Genomic DNA, 23,071 nt, shown 5'->3' on the forward strand with positions numbered 1-23,071 from the left:
CGCAGGAAGGTGGTGCCGGTGCCCGCGGGCCTGGGGTCCGCCATCGCCGCCGCCATCGCCGCCGCCATCGCCATGCCGCGGGGGCAGCGGCGGGAACGCGGCGGCGGGGGGCAGCAGCTGGTGCTGAGCAGGTTCTTCGGAGCGGCGGGGAGCGGCGGGGAGCAGGGTCCTGCCCGGCAGACGGTGCGCCCGGGGCGGCGGAGGTTGGGGCTCAGGGCGCCTGAAGGGCGCGGGCCAGGCCGTAGAGGCCCTGAGGGAACCGTCGTGGTGGTGGAGGGCTCTCGGGGGCTGTCTGGTGTTACCCCCTGTCAGCCAGTCATGTCAGAAAGGATGGCCACGGCCCTGCTACAGGATGGGGTTCCCTGTGTGGGACAGGCAGGGTCTTCCAGTTACCAATGGTTGCTGTAGCATCTTTGCCGTGTGTAACACAGGGTGTTGATACCTTGTACTGCTGAGGCCCCACCTCGACTGTGTCCAGTTTTGGGCCCCTCACTACAAGGAAGACATTGAGGTGCTGCAGCATGTCCAGAGAAGGGCAACTAAGCTGGTGAGGGGTCTGGAGCACCAGTGTTAAGAGGAGTGGCTGAGCAAGCTCGGGTTGTTTAGCCTGGAGAAAAAGAGGCTGAGGGGAGACCTTATAGCTCTCTACATCTACCTGAAAGGAGGTCGTAGAGAGGTGGGGGTCAGTCTCTTTTCCCAAGTAATGGGCGATAGAACAAGAGGAAATGGCCTCAAGTTATGTCGGAGATGGTTTAGATTGGATATTAGGAAACATTACACCAAAGGGGTTATCAAGCGTTGGAACAGGCTGCACAGGGAAATGGTGGAATTGCCATCTTGGAGGTATTGAAAAGACAGGTGGACATGGTGCTTAGCGATATGGTTTAGTGATGGTTTTTTTCAGTGTTAGGTTGATGATCTGAAAGGTCCCTTCCAACCTAGACAGTTCTATGATTTTATGATACCTAGTCTTCCGGGAAACAGCCAGGATGGGCCCATTTTGTAGGAACTGAGGCTTGGCATGGGCACGGTGAGCTTGGCCAAGCCAGTGTGCTGGTTTGTGACATGGGAGCTTTGATACCCTGCAGTAGTGCTGGACCTTCTGGCACAGATTTTGCCTCCTGGCACGCAGTGGGTTGAGCTCCTGGGCCAAATCGTGGAGCTCGGATGAGTCTTAGTCTGCTGTTAGTGCAAGGCCGAGAGCATTAGTTAACTAGTGCAGTGATCCAGCAGCCTCTCCCATGACACTGCTGGGAAAAAAATTGCTGTCTCTCAGCAGCTGGATTTCATTCTGAGTTTATATTTTTCAGTCTCCCTGTAGTTAATGTTTCTAGCCCTTTTTGGCACTGGGAACGTGTATGCTTTTGTCACCTATGCCTCAAGTCAACCCTTTTTGTTATCTTTGGTCCAAGTATATTTTGGAAGGTGTAATTACTCCTTTCTGTCCATGCAGAAATATTGCTTCCTAATTCGTGTTAATCTGGTGGTATATAATAGTGGGCTTGGAAGGGAAACTCTTTGCCAGCCATGTGGGCTGTGCATATGGATACATTATATAGAGGTTATGGGTTTAGTTGCTGAGGGTGGAGTTACCAGGAGATTGAATTTCCCCAGTAATACACTTAAACCATCTGAGATTACCATATGAAATGTGGATGCAAGCTGCTAAAAGCACCTGCTCTGTGTTTACCTGCAAAGTGAAATGGTAGTGTGTTTATAACGTGGTTGCAGTTGCAAGTTACTGTGTATTTGGTCATACTTCTTGCATTCTGTCAAACAGAATACATCAGTGATGAAACAACATAAACTGATGAATTTTCTGTTTATAAAATGTTAAAAGTGTGTGTGCCAAAAGCCATCCAGGGAGCAGTAGTTGTAAATACTGTATTCTGTGCAAACCCAGGACAATGCCAGCTATGTCTTTACAGATAGTTGAGGAAAATCTTTGAAGTCTGGATTTACATTTCCTGGATGGTGTGGAGGAGGTAGATACTCTTCCATCATTGGGATGTAGACCATAGGAAGTTGTGCCTCTCAAAGGCAAATAACCAGTATCTGGCAAGAAGAGGGCTCTTAACTGTGGGAATCAGGATTTGCAGAAGAGATCTGGTTCAGACACAGGGTGGTAGCATGTGGTATGATGGGAAAGTCTGTTAAGTTCTAGTTCAATTCTCTGCCATAAAGGTAGCTCCAAGCTGCGTTTTGAAGTCATGGTAGCTGCAGGTGTTTCTTTTGTCTGCCTTGACTTCAGCAAAGCTTTTGACAGTGTCTCCTATAACATCCTCATAGGTAAGCTTAGGAAGTGTGTGTTAGATGAGACGACTGAGGTGGATTGAGAACTGGCTGAGTGGCAGAACTCAGCAGTACAGAGTCCAGCTGGAGGCCTGTAACTAGTGGTGTTCCCCAGGGGTCAGCACTGGGTCCGGTCCTGTTCAATATAGTCATCAATGACCTGGATGAGGGGACAGAGTGTACCCTCAGCAAGTTTGCTGATGATATAAAACTGACTGAGAGGTCTGACTGAGGGGTGACTGACACACCAGAAGGCTGTGCTGCAGTTCAATGAGACCTACACAGGCTAGAGAGCTGGGCGGTGAGCAACCTGATGAAATTCAGCAAGGGCAAGCGTAGGGTCCTGCATCTAGGGAGGAATAATCCCATGCCCTGGTACAGATCAGGGGCTGACCAGCTGGAGAGCAGCTCTGTAGAGAAGACCTTGGAGTCCTGGTGGACAACAAGTTGATTACGAGGAGCAATGTGCCCTTGTGGCCAAGAAGGCCAGTGGTCTCCTGGGGCACATTAAAAAGAGTGTGGCCATCAGGTCGAGGGAGGTCATCCTCCCCCTCTCCTCTGCCCTGGTGAGGCCCCATTTGGAGTACTGTGTCCAGTTCTGGGCTCCCCAGTTCAAGAAGGACAGGGAACTGCTGGAAAGATTCCAGCAGAAGGCTACAAAGATGATCAAGGGAATGGAGTACCTTTCTTATGAGAAAAGGCTGAGAGACCTGGGTCTGTTTAGCCTGGAGAAGACTGAGAGGGGATCTCATCAATATTGATCAATATCTAAAGGGCAGGTGTCAAGAGGATGGGGTCGGTCTTTTTTCAGTGGTGCCTGGTGACAGGACAAGGGGCAATGGACACAAGCTAGAACACAGGAAGTTCCGTCTAAACACGCAGTAAAACTTCTGTACTTTGAGAGTGACAGAGCACTGGAACAGGCTGCCCAGAGAGGGTGTGGAGTCTCCTTCTCTGGAGATCTTCAAAACCCACCTGGATGCGTTCCTGTCCAGCCTGCTCTGGGTGACCCTGCTTTGGCAGGGGCGTTGGACTAGATGATCTCCAGACGTCCCTTCCAACCCCTACCATTCTGTGATTCTACCATAATGGCCAACTTGTGTGCAGAACATGCTGTTCCTCTCTCTCTTGTAGCCTTGATTGTTAAAAGAACTTTTATAAACAAAAAATGTAGATAGGTAAAGTAGTTAGAGATTTCATGTACTGTAAATTAATTTTGCATTTTGTATTTATGAAATTCTTAGGTGCATTATTGTCTTTCATAGAGGATGGCAAAGAGAAAAAGTAAGTGAACTTTGCTTAATTTATGTTTCAGGCTTCTGAATTGGGCACAAAAAGGAGAACATCAACTGAAAGCAATGAACCCTGTGAAAAGAAAACCAAGACACGACAAATTACTCTAGAAGACATCTGTAACCCACTGAAGACTCAAGATAAAAGTGAGTTGACTGTGAAGAAACATTCAAGCATTTTCACCCAATAAATAGTTTTTAATTGTCCAATGTAAAAATATTAGTTGGTGGATACTTCAGGAAAGTGTCTCCTGAGTGTAAGATATATCTCCAAAGAGCCGTTATGAGCGTACTAGCTATATGGTTAAAGCACCTTTCTGTGGCGCAGAAGCTAGGTATTTGAGCCCCACTTCAGAATTACTCTGCAAATCCCCTTCAGCTGAGTCAGCTCTAACAGGTGGTTCAGTCAGCAGAGTCCAGATGCCCAGAAAGAAATGCTGCAACTTCCTTTTGTGTGTTAGTTTAACAGTCTGTCTTTTAGACTGAGGCTGAAGCATGACTGACACCTGGCAGCTCTGCGAGGTCTGGCCAGTGATTGGGATACGTAAAGGCTCCATCGAAGTAAATAGTTGTAATGCAGTGCTCTTAACTGTGAAGTGACAGGCACTTAATTACATTGAAAATGCCTGTGCTTCATCTGGATTTGAACCAAGAATTTAGTAAATTAGTGATGCTAGTAGAAAAACAAATCAGTGCATATAAAGCTCATTACACTTACATTTCACTGAAAAGAATTGACCTTTATAATTTTTTTAAAGAGGGAATTATATTCAGTTTTGTGGGTGTGACGGTTTGAAGTATCATTAAGACCCTGTCAACTAGCAATACCGTCTGCTTAAAAACTGTTCTGAAAAAATACCACTCGTCTTCCAATATTCCTGGCTAATTTTGTGGCTTTGCAGTTATCAGTCCAGAAAATAATTGTGCTTCTTTTCCCATGTATGAAGAAGCATACAAGTGAGCAGTATTGACTTTCCAGGGAAGATAACCAAGCTGATTACATGCATGATTCTGTCAGGCTGGCAGAAACACTGCAATGGAAGAGCAGAAGGAATGTAGGGAAGAGAGAGAGCAAAATGATTGCATTCTCACTGATGTCATTCTAATAGACGTTCTGTTTTAGAAAATAAGTTGCTAATATGTTTTTGTTGTGTATTTTTACTGAAGAAGAACCTCAGAAGTGTGAAAAGCCCCGTATATGTTTGCAGACTCTAGACAGACTGAGAGAATTCTGCAGTGATTCAGACCAGCAATGTAACAGAGTCCGGGAGGATAGTTTTCGGGAGAAAGAATCTGTGATTTTGGAAAAATGTCCCAGTATTATTGGGAGAAGTTCAGAATTGAAAAACCCTCTTCAGCCTTGGGACACTAGCCCAAAGGTTGCTCAGAAGGTACGTAGAGCTTTGGTCCAGTGCTGTGTAGATTACTTTTTATGGTTTAAAAAAGCAAGCCCTGGCACAAAATTCCTTTTGTGTTTTTTGGGGTTTTTTTGTGTTCTGTCATGAAATAGTGCAGCAGTACCCAATAGATCACTGTTTGTGTATGGGTGTTTTCCTGGAACTCTTAGCACAGGGAGCAGAATGCCTCTTTTACTTCAGTGATACCATTGAAAAAAAACAGTAATGAGAGAGCAGAAACAGTGGCAGTGTTATCTTGCAATTGTGAGTGGACGCCTAATATTCTAATAACAAATGTTCAGTGTGGGCCTTTGCTTAGCTTTCTCTCAGTTCTGTCTGTTTTGATATGGGCTGTAAAATTCTTAACAGGCTTTCTTTGCAAAAAATATGACAGAATTATTACTGAGATGTAGCTTAATCCAGTTGCTAATAAATCCAACTGCTAAAGATGTCACTGTTTTTTTTCATCTGCAGAGGGTACGGGGTAGCTCCCATGAAAAATTATCTTTATGGTACCGATGGTGCAAGTTGATAAAATGTAGTCCTACCTTGCTTCTCCTTTTATTGTGGGGCTAATTAACATTAGTGAATTGGTTGGTTTTGCTGCTCACCTTGCTCAGTTTGAAGTATTTGGGTTGTGGCTTATTGTGGTGGTGTTGCATTGGGAATCAACTGCTCTTTAACAAAGCTTTACATATGGCTTTTTCAAGGAAGGAGGTTGCATGAGAGGTTGTCTAGGCAATTTGACCTTCCCTGTCTGCAGGTCCTGATCTTAAACTGGGGTGTCTGGTTGTGTGAACATGAGATCAAAATAAGAATAGTGAAGCAAACAGTTTCCGGCAAGAGATTTCTGTTGTGATAAGGGATTGACATTAAGTAGGTGTGGTCAGTTGGAGAACACAGAAAACTGATTTCTTCTCTGTCCCTCTTTTTCAAGCCCTTGTCTGTCTGGAACTTGTTAATTTCTGACTTTTGTCCATCCTTTTATATTGACACTATATGCTGCCCCTGCTAGTTTAATCTGTAAGTCATACTTTAGCATGTCTCACAGATGTTTGAGAACTAATTCTAGGTGCAGAAACTATAAAATGTATGTGTTTTATGTATCTATGTGAAAAATGCATGGGGAGTTTTGCCTTAGTGACTTTCTCTTTTGTACACTGGAGACAGCATGTGCATGGCATAGGTTGTCGGTTAAAAGTGTGTGTTAAGCAACTGCAGCAGAAGTGTGTATTTGGTGAGAAAAGGCATGTGCAACTCTCCTTCCACCAAGCTGTGGGCCTAAGATGGTTCTTTCTGCAGAACTCAGGTTTCTCTTTAGCTTTGAACAGATGTGTTTGATCTTCCATGTATCAGCTGGTGCAGTATTTCTGCCTTCCTATTCCAAAATTGGTTTCCAAAGCACTGACACCGGTGTGCTTTTTATAGCAATATTGCCACTGCATATTCGTATACTTAAGATGCTTGTCGCTAAACTGCACTTGGGTCTAGTCGATTACAGATTGTGAGATTTTGACAGCTGTTAACTCTTCCTTCCCAGATCACAAGGAAGGTCAGCTTTAACCATATGCAGAGAGATAGTGCAAGCAATATGTATGTAAAGTAAAAGTGAAAAACAATTATATCTTACTTAATGTACTCAGTAGATAAATATGACTCATGACCTGCTTGACAAAGCATTACTCTCATCGTTCGTTGTCTACTGAGTCTGTCCTGGCCAGGCAGTCTGGTGGGGAAGGGCTGGCCTGCCTTCGTTGGAATGGCTCAACTTAGATGTTTGCCTTGCTTTTTTCTTAGAGTTATAACCTTTTTATGTGAGTAATTTTCTTCTAAATTCCTTGAGCTACTAACTTACTACCATCCCAAGAGTTCAAATTCCATGTGTGCTTTTACTTCTTTTACTTTTCTTTCATGACCTTATTCCATATCCTTTGTCACAACAATTTTCTCTGAAAAAAAAAATACTGCTGGGCTGGTATAGACCTTGGATCGAAGACCGCTGAATATTTGGGCTGAGGATTTTGTGGTAGAGACATCTAAGCTCCTGAGGCCATCTGAGTTCTAGGCATGTTACAACTTTGTGCCATGTTGTCTGCTTGTCAAATGGGTCATTGCTTGATTGTGTACAATCCTGGGAGTTTTGTAATTCACAGTTAACAATACAGCTAAGTGTTCCTTTTTTCCCCCATTGTTTCATGACTGCATTCCTTGTATGCAAAAGTACATGACCCACAGTATATGATTTGTACTATTTCTGTGTTTCTTCCGAGTTACCGTTGCTTCTAAACAGTCTGTTGACTTTGTTCCTTGTAATCTACATGGGACAGTTGTTAGAAATTGAAGTTTACTGGGTTTATTTGCAGATACAGAAACTCAGCACAACCTGATCAATCGTGTTTTGTATAGTCATAGGCTTTAAAAACTTGTGGGGCGTTTTGTCTTTGTATTTATTTATTTATTTTTTTAACCAATTTTATGAGTGCTTGATACTGTGATATATGAAGAGAAACTTTCCTGTAAGCACCTTATCAGTGTTGGTTACTGCACTTCTAAAAGACTGAATCCATCACCCTTCTTACAACACAGAACAAAACAAAGTTGTAGAGTTGAAGTTGCTTGGCTAGCATAGGCTGCGTAATGTCATTGTAAGTGGTGACTTGCAGAGAGAGTGGGCTCAAAGCTTTAACTGTTAAGGGTTTTACAAACTAATATAGATTTTCAGTGTTTAAGAATAAATTATTTTGGGAGGTATGCTGTGCTTATGTAGGAAGGGCAGGCTGGAGAAGAAATACGGTTTTGGTGCTTGAGACAGTGAACTGAGACTCAAATTGGTTTATTTCTTGATTTACTGGGGATTTTTGGAACATAATTAATCTCTCTGCGCTGAGGTTTCTCATCTGTAAATTGGAGTAGTAATTCATTCTTATTTTTATATCTGGCCAGTTTAGACTATCCAGGCTTTACAGCCTGCATATCTCTTGATCTGTGTTTTCAGACTTCAAGATACAATAGGGATCTGATTTCAGCTGAGATGTCTAAGGACTGCTGTAAAGCAAGTTGAGTAATTGATGCAAAATTTTTTACTTTCGTGACTTTTTAATTCCTTTTAATTCCAAATAAGCTGTATTCTGTGTATTCTACTTTAATGGTTTTCTACAGTTCTTGGGGCTAGTTACTGCAAGAACAATCTTTAGCTCTATGATTAATGTGAGTTAAGGTCTGCAGGGGCAATTGATTTATTTGATGTTTCCTAACTATACTTTTTCATCTTTTATTTACAGGAGGAGTTACGCTGTGATCTTAGTCAGTTTTCTGCATCTCTTAAGTCTTACGAAAATGCTCAAAATACTTCAGATACAAATCTTAATAAGAGAACCAAAAGCATTTACACTCCGCTAGAACTTCAATTCATAGAACTGAAGAAACAGTATAAAGATGCTGTTTTGTGTGTGGAATGTGGATACAAATATCGCTTCTTTGGAGAAGATGCAGAGGTAATTTTTGCTAGGGTTATGGAAAGATACTTGCATTGTATTAGTGTCTTACTAGGTCTATGGCCACTTCCAGAAATAAGGTTTTTTGAGGGCATAAATTTCATAGGTATTTTAAATACTTGAAATCAAGATGGAAAATCTCTGGAGGCTTAAATTGAAGACCATCAATTATTCATAAATGTTTTACCAAAATGGCATTTAATATTTTGTAATCATATGGTGGTGCTTGCTATCTTGCATATCGACAACTTAAGATGAGGTCCTAGAATAATTACTTGTCAGAGTTAAAGTTGAAACACTCTCAGAATTGAATTGGCCAAATTCAATTCTATCATGGCCAAAGCTGTACTAGAGTACTTCAGTTTGGAAGGAAGTGGAGAGGAGAAGGACTTGGGGGTGTTGGTTGATGAAAAGCACAACATGAACTGGCAGTGCACGTTTGCAGCCCAGAAAGCCATGTGCATCCTGGGCTGTGTTAAAAGAAGCATGGCCAGCAGGTCAGGGGAGGTGATTCTGCCGCTCTGCTCTCATGAGACCCCACCTGGAGTATTGTGTTGGCTTTGGAGTCCTCATTGCAAGAAGGACGTGGACCTGTCGGAGTGAGTCCACAGGAGGGCTATGAAGATGGTCAGGGGGTTGGAGCACCTTTCCTATGAAGGCAGGCTGAGAGAGTTGGGGTTGTTCAGCCTGGAGAGGTCTGGGGAGACCTTATAGCCCCTTCCAGTACCTGAAGTGGGCCTGGAAGAAAGCTGGAAGAGGGACTTTTTATAAGGGCATGTAGTGATGGGATAAGGCGTAATGGTTTTAAACTGGAAGAGTGGGAGATTTAGATTACGTATCAGGAAGACATTTTTCTCTATGAGGGCGGTGAGGCACTGGCACAGGTTACCCAGAGAAGCTGTGGATGCCCCATCCCTGGAGGTGTTCAAGACCAGGCTGGATGGGGCTTTGAGCAACCTAATGGGAGGTGTCCCTGCCCATGGCCGAGGGCTTGGAACTCGGTGATCTTTAAGGTCCCTTCCGACCTAAACTATTCTGTGATTCTATGAAGTAGTGTAAAAGTAGATGAAAATAGCCAGTATAGCCTGGGTGCAGAGAGCATCTTGGATGCATGTTTGGATGCAGCTACCTACACATGCCAGATCTGTAGGAACTGGAACGTACTTTGCAACAAACATAATTTTAAAGTGATGGTTCATAATAAATTTTTCTGTCCCCAAATCATTGCTACCAATTTAACCTTTGATTTGTGCTATTTCCACATTTGAGACCAGTGAGAAACTCTGCTTAGTTACTGGGAATTAATTTTCCTCATCAAATTTTTACTCTGTAATTTGTCTACTCACTTCCTGGTGCACTCACATTCCAGAAATAGAAATACAGTATCCAGGTACACAAATCAGTGTTTGACTGCAGTGACTGCTTCAGATCACTTTCCCCAGTTAGTGAATACTTGCCTTTTTGCCAAGGAGCAGGAAAGCAAATACAAATCATACATTATAATGTCAGATTTTAACAAGTGTTGTTTCTCGTTTTGTATCAAGTATTTGGTTTCCGCTGCTGTTTGATACTGGCTTTTCAGTATTTTAATTGATTAGTTAGCTTAATTCCATCTTTATAACCACAGTTAAAATAACTCCATTCTTGCTGTATTGTTAGTGTTGTGAAAGTGATTTGACCCTTTGTTGAGCTGTGTTGCAGAATCCGTGTGTGATGACTAGGTGGTTTACCTCGTAGCGGTAGAGATCAAGGTGCAGCGTAATGATCTGACACGTGAAGTCTGTGGTACTGAAGCCCCTGTTTGTGGCAACATGCTGGGACAGGAAGGTGGAGCAGCCCAGCTCTCTGGGCTCTTTCTGTAATGTTTCCTTCTGACGCTGGACTTCTAATTGTAGCTGTGCATCACTGTTGTCATGGAGATGACCTCCTGTATTGCATTTTCAACTATTGGCTGACTCTTCTTCTTGTACTTTGCAGATTGCAGCTAAAGAACTCAACATTTATTGTCATCAGGATCACAACTTTATGACTGCCAGTATACCGACTCACAGATTGTTTGTCCATGTGCGGCGACTTGTAGCAAAAGGATATAAGGTTATCCCTGGCTTTTATTAAGTGATGTTAAGTACAGAATAGCACTGAGATAACTTACGTTTACTGTATTAGAGTCTTACTTGAACTGAGAATTGGGAAACTCATTATCATGTGTTTTTGCAACTAAAATGGCTAACTTTCCTTTGTTTCAATTTCTCTGTTCTGGTGAGTGTCACGAAATTTGAGTAGATGCAAGTTTCCTCTGTTTTACAGAAAGTATCTTCATGTTTTCTAGAACAGTTCTAGAACAATTCTTTCTCTCAGTTTTTATCAAGCCTTTACATTTGATAAAGAGAAATTTATAGATCCGCTCTCTCTTTTCAGTTCTTCCTTACATCCTTGTTTTTCTTATCCTAGCCCATTTTTTTTTCTCCTCTTTTCCTGCCTGTTGTTTATACCTGCATTTCCATAGCTTTCTGCAAGTGGTGAACTCTAGCCTCATTGCTTCAAAATAGGACAAGAAGCACTGGAGCAGAAGTTGAGAGGGCAGTTAGAAATGGATAGAATGTAAGAAAAAGCAGTGCCTTATAGTCTCATTAGTAGAATTGATGATAACCTCTGCTCTTCCTGTTCAGCTTCAATGATGCACTTGCTGTTTGCACATCTTAAAAGATCACCAAATTTATACAATAATAAAAAAAATAATTTATTATCAGAGCTAACTTTCTTTCTTTTCTGTGTGCCTTAGGTTGGAGTAATAAAACAAATGGAAACTGCAGCACTGAAGGCTGCTGGAGAAAATAAAAGCTCTCTCTTCAGCCGGAAACTGACTGCTCTGTACACAAAGTCTACACTTATTGGAGAAGATATCCTTTTCAAATAAATGTTGTTTCTCACTAATCTTTGATGTATGAGAGGCTGTAATTCTAGTATTATCACCTACATGGAACATGATTATCTACTGGCTGACATAAGAGTGGTGGCAGGAAACAAAGTTCCTTTAATTTTATGTTATGGTAAAACAAGGTGCTGGCTTTATAAAGAATTTAATCTCTTCAGGGCTTTAGGTTTGCTTTGAAACAGCAGAGCTTGTGTTTACTGTAGTTGTTTTCCGAAGTCAGAGAGCGGACTTTACAAGTTTACAGTAATGTAGGGCTTGTCTTCAACTAGGTGTTTCACCAGATTGAGAATGGATAGCATTAGTGATTCAGGAGGATGTGAAGGAAGAAGAATTGACTGTTTGGTACCAACAGTTTGCTTTAAGTGATGAGAAGGTGATAAAACCAATGGACTGTTAAAAATCTACCTAGATAATGAACTCCTGTCTGTTGTAAAAAGAAAATGCAAAAATGAGACAGGAGCATCTTTAAACCAGTAATCTTCTTAATTTCTTTGCTTTTGGTTTTTGTTTTCCTTTCTCCTGCCTTACTACCTCATGTTTTTTTCTTTAATTTTTCACACTAGTACTTACTAGATACCGAGAGCTAAAAAGACTGTTAGATTAATGCCTGTGAGGTTGTACTGAAGGAGTAAATCAGAGAAGCAGATAACACAGTCCTGAGATTTTCTTGGAAAACTTCTAGTGTACTTACAGACTCTCCTGTAATGGTTGGCAAACTCTATGAAAGCAGTCTCTGCAGTATGACCCAACCTGGTGGATGGGTATGCAGCAAGTTTTTAACGCGCCTAACCTAATGCTGCTGCTAAGATAGACTTTTAACTACTTTTCAGTTGCTGCATACCTAGTGCCTTTAGTTTTTTCTGTTAGGTGCATGTGGTTGGTGGACATGAACTCAAAATGACAAGGTGGCGCAGCCTGTGTGCAGAATCAGCTCCTGGTTTAATTTTTGGTATAGATGCTCTTGCTTGAATGTGGAGACCCGCAGACATGAGACCCACAGACATAGTCAAAAATAGCCTTTGCATGAGCTGATGAAATCTGTGCATCATGTAACTGCCTGTCGTGTGAAGACAACCACCGACTTCAGTCCTCATGCTGAGAGTCTCTGAAGTTCACTGAAGTCACAGTAGGAGTGAAATTAATAAAAAACAAACAAACCTTTAGTCAAGAAGGCCCAACACAAAATCTAGTTCAGAAGGACTTAGGTCTAAAAGCACCTATGAATAATCCACCAAAATCTGTGTACAGGTTTTTTTTTTTTAACATTTGTTACATGTGAACCCTTTGCTGAAGCTGGATGATTCTGTAGATGTTGAAGAGGTAACAACAGATGTCCCTGATAACTACCTCCTCTGTATCTGTGAAAATGGAGAAAACTTAAAAGACAGGAAGAAGGGTGACATTATTGTAGGCATTATGGTAAGTTAGTTTCACAGGGGAATCAGTATTTTAGGGTTTTTTGGGGTGTTGTTTTGTTGGGGTTTTTTGAGAGGTGGGTGGTCATCTTCTTAAATTGTTAAATTCATAATTGTTCTGTCTTTAGATTTTTTTTTGTGGGGGTTTTTTTTTTTGTTTTTGTGACAAGGTGCAGTGTAGGTAAGATACCATATGTGTGTAAACTGTGATGGCTTTATATTGAAAACTACAGAAAAGGTCTGGAGTTATAGTTGACTATTCCTGGTACAGTTTTTGCTGCCATATCACTTGAAAAGGTACCTGTGTTTTAATGAAATACAGGGAAATCATTAGTTCAGGTGCTTTACTAATTTTGAAGTTTAAACATTTTTAGGGTCAATATTTCAAAGCTTGTGAGTATCTTTTTCCTCTACAAAATACTGTTCTTTAGAGGAAAAGACTTAGCATTTTTTACTGTTTACACTTCAGATTTGTATTCTCTTTTATGGTGAATATTAAAAACAGGATTGTATAACTGGCAAAACACAGTGATAACTTAAGCCCAGTCTGCTGGTAATTTAAAAGCATCTTGGTTGTGCTTGTATTTGAATGTCCCATTGCAGCTGGGAGAGAACATCAAAAGCATGTGCTAGGAAGACAGTTAGTTTCCAGGCTGAATAGCGTGCACCTTGCATAGACTTCCAATAATATAGATTTTCCTAGTAATAAGAGTTGAGCATGGATGATAAAAAGAGCACATTTACATTTTTAAGGTATAGTTATTTACAAAGACAAAATTGTAGTAGTCTTTGAAGTTAGTATCATATCATAGATTTGAAAAACACAATTATATTTTTTCATCTGCCACTTTGACTAAGCCTATCGGTGCTATATAATTTTGTGCTACACACCATAAATTTTCCTTCTGGTTTAACAATTTGAGTCACTGAAACACTCCCATAAAATTTAAATATTCAATGCTTATATTTTTTTTTTTATTTGACAGGCAATCCAACCAACTACTGGAGAAGTAATTTTTGACAGTTTTCGGGACTGTGCATCTCGCTTAGAATTAGAGAGTCGGGTTCTGCGCCTGCAGCCAGTTGAAATAATACTTCCATCTAGCTTGTCAGATCAATCTGAAAAGCTCATCAACAGTATAACCTCCATGAGGTATGTTCTATGGAGATTTTGTTTGCTTTTTTTCTTTTTTTTTTTTTTTTTTTTTAATTGCAGCATAGCTATTGATAGAGTTTAGATCCAGAAGCAGGTGTGGATGTGTAGTTCTGTAAAGGCCCATTTCAGAATGACTGCAGTTTGCTGCTGGATTGAAAATTTCACCATATCCCACTAAGTTCCGGGCACTTGTTCTTAAATCGTATTTAGCCTGAAATTCCTAGCTTCCGTCTCAGGCTTATGAAAGATTTGTACGCCTAAACATTTGTTGTTTTCATTTAGATTGTCTTGCTCCCACGCTCCCTGTCACATGATCTATTTGATTTATTTCAGAGCTTGTGTGCTTATCTTTGAGATCTGAAAGTAGTGTTATGTGGCTGTTATTCTTGTTTCTCATAGTCTTAAGATCTCTGAAAGGCATTAAACTTTTTTTTTTTTATTAGTGTAGATAGGTATAGAAAGCCTTTGCAACTGGTGTTTCATGCTGTTTGTCCTGTTGCACTGTCTTGAACTTGGATACAGACGTGGAAGTATTGTGACTGATCATTTGTTTATGTTTTGAGTTCTCTGAGTATTTCAAGAGTAAATTTGTTACTTATTTTCTATATCAGTTTAAGTGTGGAATAAAGACAGAATAGTTTGCAGGATGATAGGTGAAGGATAAAGCAATCATCTGAACATACGTGGTGAACTTGTGAAATCTCACAAAAATTGCATCTGCAAGAATGTATCAGTTTTTCACTTTTTTTTTTTTAACCATGCAGCTCTGGGCTGTAGAGAACTAGCTTAGAGCTTAGCAATTCTGTTTTGAATGAACTAGTCGGAAAGGATATTTTTCTTTTATGTGCTAACAAAACTGGAGCTAAAGAATGCCAAAGAAAAATGAATGTATTACCATCGGCAAAGTTTTGTACTGGGGGGAAGATACAGATGTCCTCCTCACACCCCCCATATTGTATCCCCACACACCTTTCTGTATAGTAAAGTCAGACAAATGTATCACAGTCACATAGATGGTAGCCACCTGACGGATAAGTCAAGTTTGTACCTTGACTGCCTCACTTAAACTCTGCCCAAATCATCATCTTGTAGCTTCCTCTAATGCTCTAGACAGCTGAGCTGCTTAGTCAGCTGCTGATTTTGTGGCACATCATAGGAACTTGCACAGACGTTGCTGCACTCAGCTATCAAGCTTTCAAGGGCTTGTGTATATAAGAGGAAAGACTGAGAAGAGTGACTGAAAATGTCTGATTTGGTGTTAGGGATCTTAAGAAAATGTGGCTTGTGAAAGTGGTTATTCAGTAGTGTTGTGATGCTTACGCTCGTAGGGAAGTGTGCTCTTGTCATACTAGACTTCTGTTCCCTCAGCTCAGGTACGGACTGCAAAGCCATAAGGATTTGAAAAGGTCAACTCTAATTAGATGTACTAAGCAAGCAATATCAATGTATTTCCTTGCAGTAAAATGGTCTGTTAAGAATTGGGTGGATAAAATACCATATTGGGAAGTAACAAACCTTTTCTGTTTGCCAACAGATGTCATTTTTGCCTTGCTAATCCTTTTACTTTGGTAACTTTCTCTTTTGCAAATCAATTCCATAGGAGTATGCCCAAAATATTTCTGAATATACTATAATGAAGGTGAAAAATTCTTATTTTCATTTGTTTTGGGTTTTTTGTTGCTGGTGTTGTGCACTGGCAGTTTTGTGGAAGCCAGAGGAAGGTATAATGCAAGTGCATTTTTCAGAAACAAGGATTTAAATTGTGCATTAAGGTAATTCTGATGCAGGTTTGAGAGAGCAATTGTATTTTTTTTTTTTTTTTTTCCTGGCTATGCACAGGTGAGAATGTTAATAAGTAACTTTTCATTTTATTAAGAATAAAAAATACCATATATTAATTTGTAGGGTTTTTTCCCCTTTCTGGTAATTTACTAGGGAGCTCTCTAGCCTAAATGTCCTTAATTATAGGCGTGTTACTTTAGTATGCTTCAGTAGCCTTATTTCAAAACCAATTCTTCATGGATTTTCACATATCAAAGATTTAACCACTAGAGGGCCCTGAAGTATTTAATATTAATTTAAGTGATTCCAAGATGCTGCTTTCTTGTGCTTTTAACTAGGCTCAAGTTTTTATAGAATTGCTTTTATACAGGCAGTAATCTTGTTTTAATGCATATTGAGTATATAAAGTATTCAATTTTGTTTATGACCTGGTAATTTAATTCTTTTATCCACTCTTTTCTAGTAACTCCTGGTTAGAATCATGTTAGCTGGGAAAGGTTTTGTTTCTATAACTTTTTGCAGACTTTTCTGACTGAAACAATAGGAACTAGGATCTTGTGTTTCAAGAAGGCTTCTCATCACTTTGTGTATTTATAATGCAGTGGAAAACCACTGGATTTATAAAAATAGGGTACAGGTGGGAGAGAAAAATAGTCCCAGCAGTTGTGCAGCTTGGAGTGGTTAGGAGCAGAGAAGAGAAGGGTTGTTTCTGCCCACTGCATGCCCATGTCATGTAAGAATTGCACCAGGGTTTGTCTGAGTAACTCAGGGAATGATTTGGTTTTGGATGTTGCATAGTAGAAGTTCACACTAAATGACCAAGGTGATGTGGCCTAGGTCTCCCCCAGCACAAAGACTGTGCTAATGGTTATTAAAAAAATTTGAACTACTTAGTTTGGATAAACCACTGCAGCTTTATGACAGCAGGTATAATCTGGTTCAGTGCCTGGTTATATTGACACAGTTGAAAGTATCTGTGTGCTTTCCTTCAAGTCCTATTGTGTTTTGTTGTGTTGTTTTTTTTTTTAAATATACAAAGACAAAATGTGAATATTACATACTGGTGTACTTGTCTCTTTGCCTTTATTCTACAAAAATAAAATATACGTATTTCCTCCTTAGGGAACGCTGTGCTTTGCTCTTCCTGTTCTCTTTGTCACCACAGTTATGTCCAGGCGCAGCTATGTCATTCACACTATTTACTGGTGCTTCTATTTTAGTATTGTGTACATTTTCACAGCCAAATCTACATCAAATGAGCACTTGTCACAGAAGGAAAAAACAGCTGAGTGGCAGGGTGCTGCTCTTCTGAATTTTTTTTTTATCAGAAAAGTTTCAGTGTTTTAATGTGGTTGACAATCACCAAGAGCTGCTACTTAAGCTTAAGGAGTACTTACTATGGTAGAAATTATTTCTGTGGATTAATGTTAAACAGTTGTAAAGAGTTTTGAGTCAGGAATGAAAGTGCAAATAAAATGCACAACGGAAAGTGGCCTCTACTTTTTAAGTTTTATGCAGTACGGTGATAATGAAAGCTTTGCTTATCCTGCAGATCAGTGGAGAAATTAGTTTCACCCGTTTATATGTGGCTGTAAACACAGTCTCACAATACAAAGAATGAAGCAAATTTTACAGTAAGTTAATAAATGATAAAGCAGCAGAGCTGTTTAAGAACTGTCTAAAAGCAGCGGTTTGAGCTGTACCCAAGAAAGCAGTTCGCAGTGTAAGTGGAAGTTTTGGTCCTGGTTTTGAAGTTCTCCATGCCTAAGTAAGGCATGGACATTAATGTAATGACCAGCAAGCAAAGTTCTGTAGTAAGATTATTTAGCTGTTTGATTTATTCATACAGTGGAGTTCTAATTCAGTATGAAGCCAGTTTAGTTAAATTGCATACTTGGGGTAAGGGGGGAAATCTGAGCCTTAATTGATAGGTATTTTACCACTGATTTAAATAAAGTTAGATGCATCCATGTTTTTGTAAAGATTTTACTTAACCATTTGGATTAAACTGTGATGTTTACCAACCCAAGTAAGCTTTAAAAAATAGTTTAACTTGTGGTGTAGATTTGTGTTACAAGTTACTAACTTTCCCCTTCTGTAATTTAAAACTCATGGAAGTAGATGTATTGAAATGTGCGGCATAGTTTCATGTTTGTTTGCTTCTAGCATGTTTCAGGTAGTAAATGAAACGCTCCTAATGACAGGCATTGTCCATAAAAATTAAGGACTAGAAAGTACTGTTCAAGGATAGATTTAATGACTAGAAAGTACTATTTGAGGACGGTGAACTCGAGGTCAGCTTTGGTGGAGAGCCTTCCTTCAAAAGCAAAGTGTAAGTTAAAAGTAGGTTATGGAAACTGGTTCAGAACAAGCTGTTCTGGTGGGTACTGTTCTGTTCCGTTAGCAACATCTGTTTGCAAGTGTTGGCCTGGCTGGAGGAAAATCTTTCAACACTTCTAGTTTCCCTCTTTCTAGAAAACCAAAAAAACATTGTTGCCTTCAAAAAAATATGTATGTTTTTACAGGAAAACACTGTGTTTTCTACTCCAAGCTTTTCATGGTCAAAGGTCAATATCCATTCTCCTTAACATATTGGCTACTTTAAGATTTGGCCTGTAACGGTCTCCTGAAATTGGTTTTGAGACTCCTTTCCCTTTTGGTTCTTCTTGCTTTCCTCATATGACCCTCTTTTGTTTCATTGAAAAATGTAATTCTATCCAGTGCATCTTCAGAGTGCCCCAGTCCTCCTCCTTATATGTTTTTTTTTCATTTGCCCTTTTTTTATGTGAACACTGGTGATGTTCTATTCTGTAGCATTCTTTGACATCATATGAAAACGTACCGATCACAAGTACTTCACTTTCCAGTCCAAAGCATCATTTCACCCAGGTCTGTGCTGTCTTGGTTTTTTTTTTATGTGTCTTGCTTGATGTCTAGTTAACAATCTAAAACCAGGATGATACAGTAACTAACCTCTTGTCTATACCCACAGATTTTTCACTTTATTCTGTTTGAAGAGCATAATGTCTTCCTCCTGTTGGCTTGGGCCTGTAATCTGGGAGGCAGTTTTGATACAACCTCCGTTGTGTGCCCCTTTGTTTAGGCTGTAGCTAGGTCTTGTTCCCCTGTAATATGTTTAAGATTTTTTTCCTTCTAATTACGGCATTCGGGTTTCTGTTTTCGCTTGAGTACTGCAACGTTGTCTTTGGCTTGGAGTTTGCTCCCTGGAACTCCCATCTCTCTCAAATCCATTGAGAACTAAAGTCATCCTCCCTGCTCACTGCTATGATCGAACTCAGGCCAAATGCCTCAAGATCCTCCATCATTACAGGCAATACAGGCTTTCTTTCTTTGTATTTAAGGACTTCTGTAACTAATATTAGTTTCAAGCTCTGTCTGCTTACAGTCAGTGCAGTGCTGATACTCCTCTGTTTTAGCAGTTCTGCCTTTATCTTTGTATCAGGTGTGGTCTGTGTTACGTGCATTGCTCCACAGGTGTGTTACTCTCTAGTTTCAGCCCTGTCAAGATCTCTTACCAGCCCAAAGCATTAGCAGTGATGTAGCTGATGGTGCTATGTCATATAGAATCATAGAATACCAGCTGGAAGGGACCTTCAGGGCTCATCTGGTCCAACCTTTCTTGGCAAAAGCACAGTCTAGGTAAGATGGCCCAGCACCCTGTCCAGCTGAAGTTTGAATCAGTGGCCAATGTTGCAGAATCCACCGCTTCCCTGGGGAGATTATTCCAATGGCCGATGTTTTCATTGTGAAAAATATTTGATGCTGGTTGGTTGTTTCTTGTCATCCTGTCCCCTGATTGTAGTTCATGAGAAATCAAGAATAAGAGGTGTATTTTGGCTCTTTTGTTTCAGTATGTGTGGTGCCATAGCAGAATACAGCAGTGCTTTGGGTTCTTTGAAGTGGGAATTACAACTGCCTGTTTAAGTGAACTTCTAAAGGGTATAGGAGTGAGCTAAAGCTCATTTATTAGTTGCATTGGTCAATAGTGCTATTCACTGCTAATTGGTCTTATGGATAGAGTTATGGATTTACGTCATCAGTCAAGGAGTAGAAACTCAGCTGTAATGAACTCTGAATTCTTGTAAATGAATACAAAATGCTTTTAATTTTGTGGATCTTTATGCGGCTGATGGTTGCTCAGTTCAGAGGGTGCTTTTGTACAGTTAATGTTGAGGTTTTTAAAATGGAGCAGTTACATGCATATATTTATGTAGCTCAACTCATAAGGTTTGTAGGTGAGCAAGGACAGGAGGGCTTGTAGTGGCAAAACCGAGACACCAAATGGTTACAGTGAGAGTAAACAGTACTGCAAATGAAACTGCTGAACAGAGAAGTGAAAAGTATCTAAAGGGTTGGTAAACATAAAAACTAGTGGTTTCATGGTTTGTATAGCTTGTAATATTCCCATGGATTTTTAAGTGAAAGGCAAGCTGTGACAAACATCTTGAGAATGTTTTGTATAAATGGGAGCTACAAGCAGTTGAATTTGCAGTAGGAAAAAAGCAAGTAAAGTACAAAACCAGCATGTGAGCTATTTTCTGTAAATACAAAAAACAAGTTTACTGACTAAAGAGGCTTTTTGCAGTGCTAATAATCCTATTCATGGCCTGGGCAACTCAGCTGTATGGAGAGCTGCTTGAAGAATATTGGTCATGTCATAGCTCACTTGTTTTGAATAGACAGGGAGAAAAACCCCAAAATCACGTATCAAATCATGTAATGGCCTGAAACAATGGTTGGACAGGTTTTTTTCAATTTAATTTTGTTGCAGTAATGAAACATACTGTTCTCAATACTGTAGCTCATTATTGTCTTCTCTGGCACTACAGGTGAGGGAAGCGTGGGCCTTAAATCTCTTTCGACAAATTGCTTATGTGTCAAGTCTGCTTCTTCACCATTGCCTGCCTTACTGCCCTTCACAGTTTGGGACACAGCACAAGCATATGGCATCCTTTAGATGAAATTACTGTTCTGTTACGTACTCAGAGTTGTCACTAGAAAAACGTGGTTGCAAAAAAGGCAGTTGCAAAACACTCTGTCTAAATGCAGTGCAGAGCACTCTTCTTAACCTGGGTAATACTTTGGATAAAAAATGTTAACATTACTTGTTAGAGTATCAGCTGGCCTTTTTAGGCCTTGACCAGCCCATGTGTTTTTGTGAATTCCTCCAGGCAAAAGCAAAAGATGTGTGCCCTGATAAGCTGCCCCAACAGTTTGTACCTGGTTCAAAGGTACATTATTTTTCATATGATTGCAAGCAGCATGGAAAATGTGATGTGTTCGGGAGCTGTATTTGTGGCATTTTTCACTGCCTAGTGATATTCATGATTTTAGCTTTTTTTCACAGTATTTGAGCCAGAAATTATTAAATAAAGTATGATTAAATTGATGTTTGTGCAATTTCTTACTGTCAAAATCTAACTTTTTAATTATAACCCCTCCACCTTAATAAGGAAACAGGAAACTCCAAATTGTAAAGCATTTGTTTTCATGCTTTAGCACATATTTGATTTATCATTATAGGATAGAGCAGAAACTGCAGGAGATGATATGTAAGTAATTCTACTTTTTGTTATCCTCTCTGGTCGTTATGATGTTACTTGCTTATTTCTCTCAGTATATATTTATATACTGGCGACTTTTCACAGCAGCTGTCAAAGTTTCTCAGGGAGGGAAGGGTGCTGAAGTTCACAGTTACAAACCCAGATGGGAGCCTGGAGCTCTACACCTCTGTCCTCCAGGAGGTGGCACCACCATGCTAGAGAGCTGCTGGTCCTAGGGGCAGAAGGGATCAAAGCAACTGAGTAGTAATAACTAATTTTCCCTAGATACCTGTGAGAAAAATAATTGTGGTGCATTAGGTGGCTTGGTAGAGAACGGTGATAAATTCTCAAGTTCCATAATGCCAATTTGAAGGAAAAATTCACGTTTACATTTGATTTTTAACTTGAGGGAGAGGTCATTGCTCTGATAAAACAAAAAAATTAAAAAAAAAAATTCAAATAACCTAAACACACAAATGGCATTGTTATTCTGGTGTGATTCATATTAGTAATTTAATTTCCAGTTTTCAGATAGTGCAGCTGTCATTCAAAGAAGTGAACATTTGCTAATGGATGTTTGCTTTGCTGCTAAGCTGGTATAGATGTTATATGAATTGGAGATTTTCATGATGCAGGAGGTGATTATATCTGACGGGCTTGTGTAAATTGGAGGGTTATAGAATTGTCAGTGTAGCTGCATACTGTACTGAGGTGACAGGAGGGAAGGCATGCACACGTGCACATGCTTAAAACTGGAAGTTTTCTCACCTGTATTTAAGTACAGATGTAAATGACTTGCAAAAGTATTGAATGTACAGATACTAGGAAGTGCTCAGGTCTTTACAGTAAACCACCCACTTGTTTATGTGCTTTCAGGTGGCCAGAAGAAGAGGTAAGCGGCTTTTCTTCTTAGAAATAGCCAAACCCCAAACAACTGGCAACTGTGTTTGGACTGAAAGTGAGTTTTGAATGAAAGTAAAATCCTTTTTGAAGGATACAGTTACATCAGTACTTTGCTGTGGTAACTCCATACTCTAGGCTTTCCTGCATGTTAGCTGGTCCATGGTAACTTCCAGTGCGTGTGTTCTGTGTTTTACATGTGACGGTAACTTGTCCATTTTCATTGAGAGGTAATCTAACTGGGCTTCTGCAAGGGTAAATGCATGAGTACCCTTTGTTCTGGGGGAGCCAACATACTATGAAGCAGCACATGTATTTCTGATGCCAACTTGCTCTTACAATCAGAACATCAGTTGCATGTTTTGCTTTGCTTGAAGTATCAGCGAAAATGTTGCAGTAACCTGCAGCTAGAGTGCACATATTCACATGGAGAGGGACTCTTAAGCTAGCATGCAATTTTAAAAATTTTTTTAATAGCCTATGAATGTTTGCTGGTACATTTTTTTAAAGTCCTAAAGTATTTTTTTTTTAATTTATTATTCTTTGAAGTTAACTTGAGACATAAATCTTTCCCTGTGAAATGGTAGCATCATGGACAACTTGGATGTGTTAATTTCTCAGACATTATTTCTTCCCACTTTCCCTGCCCTCATTGTTAGTGCTATGAGCTAGAAATTCAGAACTTTTAATGAAAACAATGTGGTGATGTGAGACAAGTATGGAAGGGAGAAATACTGAAACCGTCTGCATGTTTGACATGCAGATAGAAGTGACACTAGAGCGAAGAGAAGAATAATTCTCTTATAATGGTGGTTCCTAGTCCCTCTTGAGTTAAGGAAGAGAA

The 23,071-nt window shown here is 40.0% G+C and overlaps 1 protein-coding gene across 1 annotated transcript in view; it reads left to right on the top strand.

The window, feature by feature from the left end:
* Positions 1 to 4: 4 nt before the first annotated feature.
* MSH3 (mutS homolog 3) overlaps positions 5 to 23,071 on the top strand; it is a 117,790-nt gene continuing 94,723 nt past the window's right edge. Inside the window, exons 1-8 of the mRNA XM_074165799.1 lie at positions 5 to 183; positions 3,608 to 3,731; positions 4,752 to 4,975; positions 8,263 to 8,475; positions 10,453 to 10,569; positions 11,258 to 11,375; positions 12,684 to 12,829; positions 13,812 to 13,978. Coding sequence (XP_074021900.1) covers positions 73 to 183; positions 3,608 to 3,731; positions 4,752 to 4,975; positions 8,263 to 8,475; positions 10,453 to 10,569; positions 11,258 to 11,375; positions 12,684 to 12,829; positions 13,812 to 13,978 — 1,220 coding nt within the window. The 5' untranslated portion in view covers positions 5 to 72. The remainder of the gene's footprint in view (positions 184 to 3,607; positions 3,732 to 4,751; positions 4,976 to 8,262; positions 8,476 to 10,452; positions 10,570 to 11,257; positions 11,376 to 12,683; positions 12,830 to 13,811; positions 13,979 to 23,071) is intronic.

The sequence above is a fragment of the Numenius arquata genome, chromosome Z, assembly GCF_964106895.1.
Source record: "Numenius arquata chromosome Z, bNumArq3.hap1.1, whole genome shotgun sequence".
Classification (NCBI taxonomy): Eukaryota; Metazoa; Chordata; class Aves; order Charadriiformes; family Scolopacidae; genus Numenius; species Numenius arquata.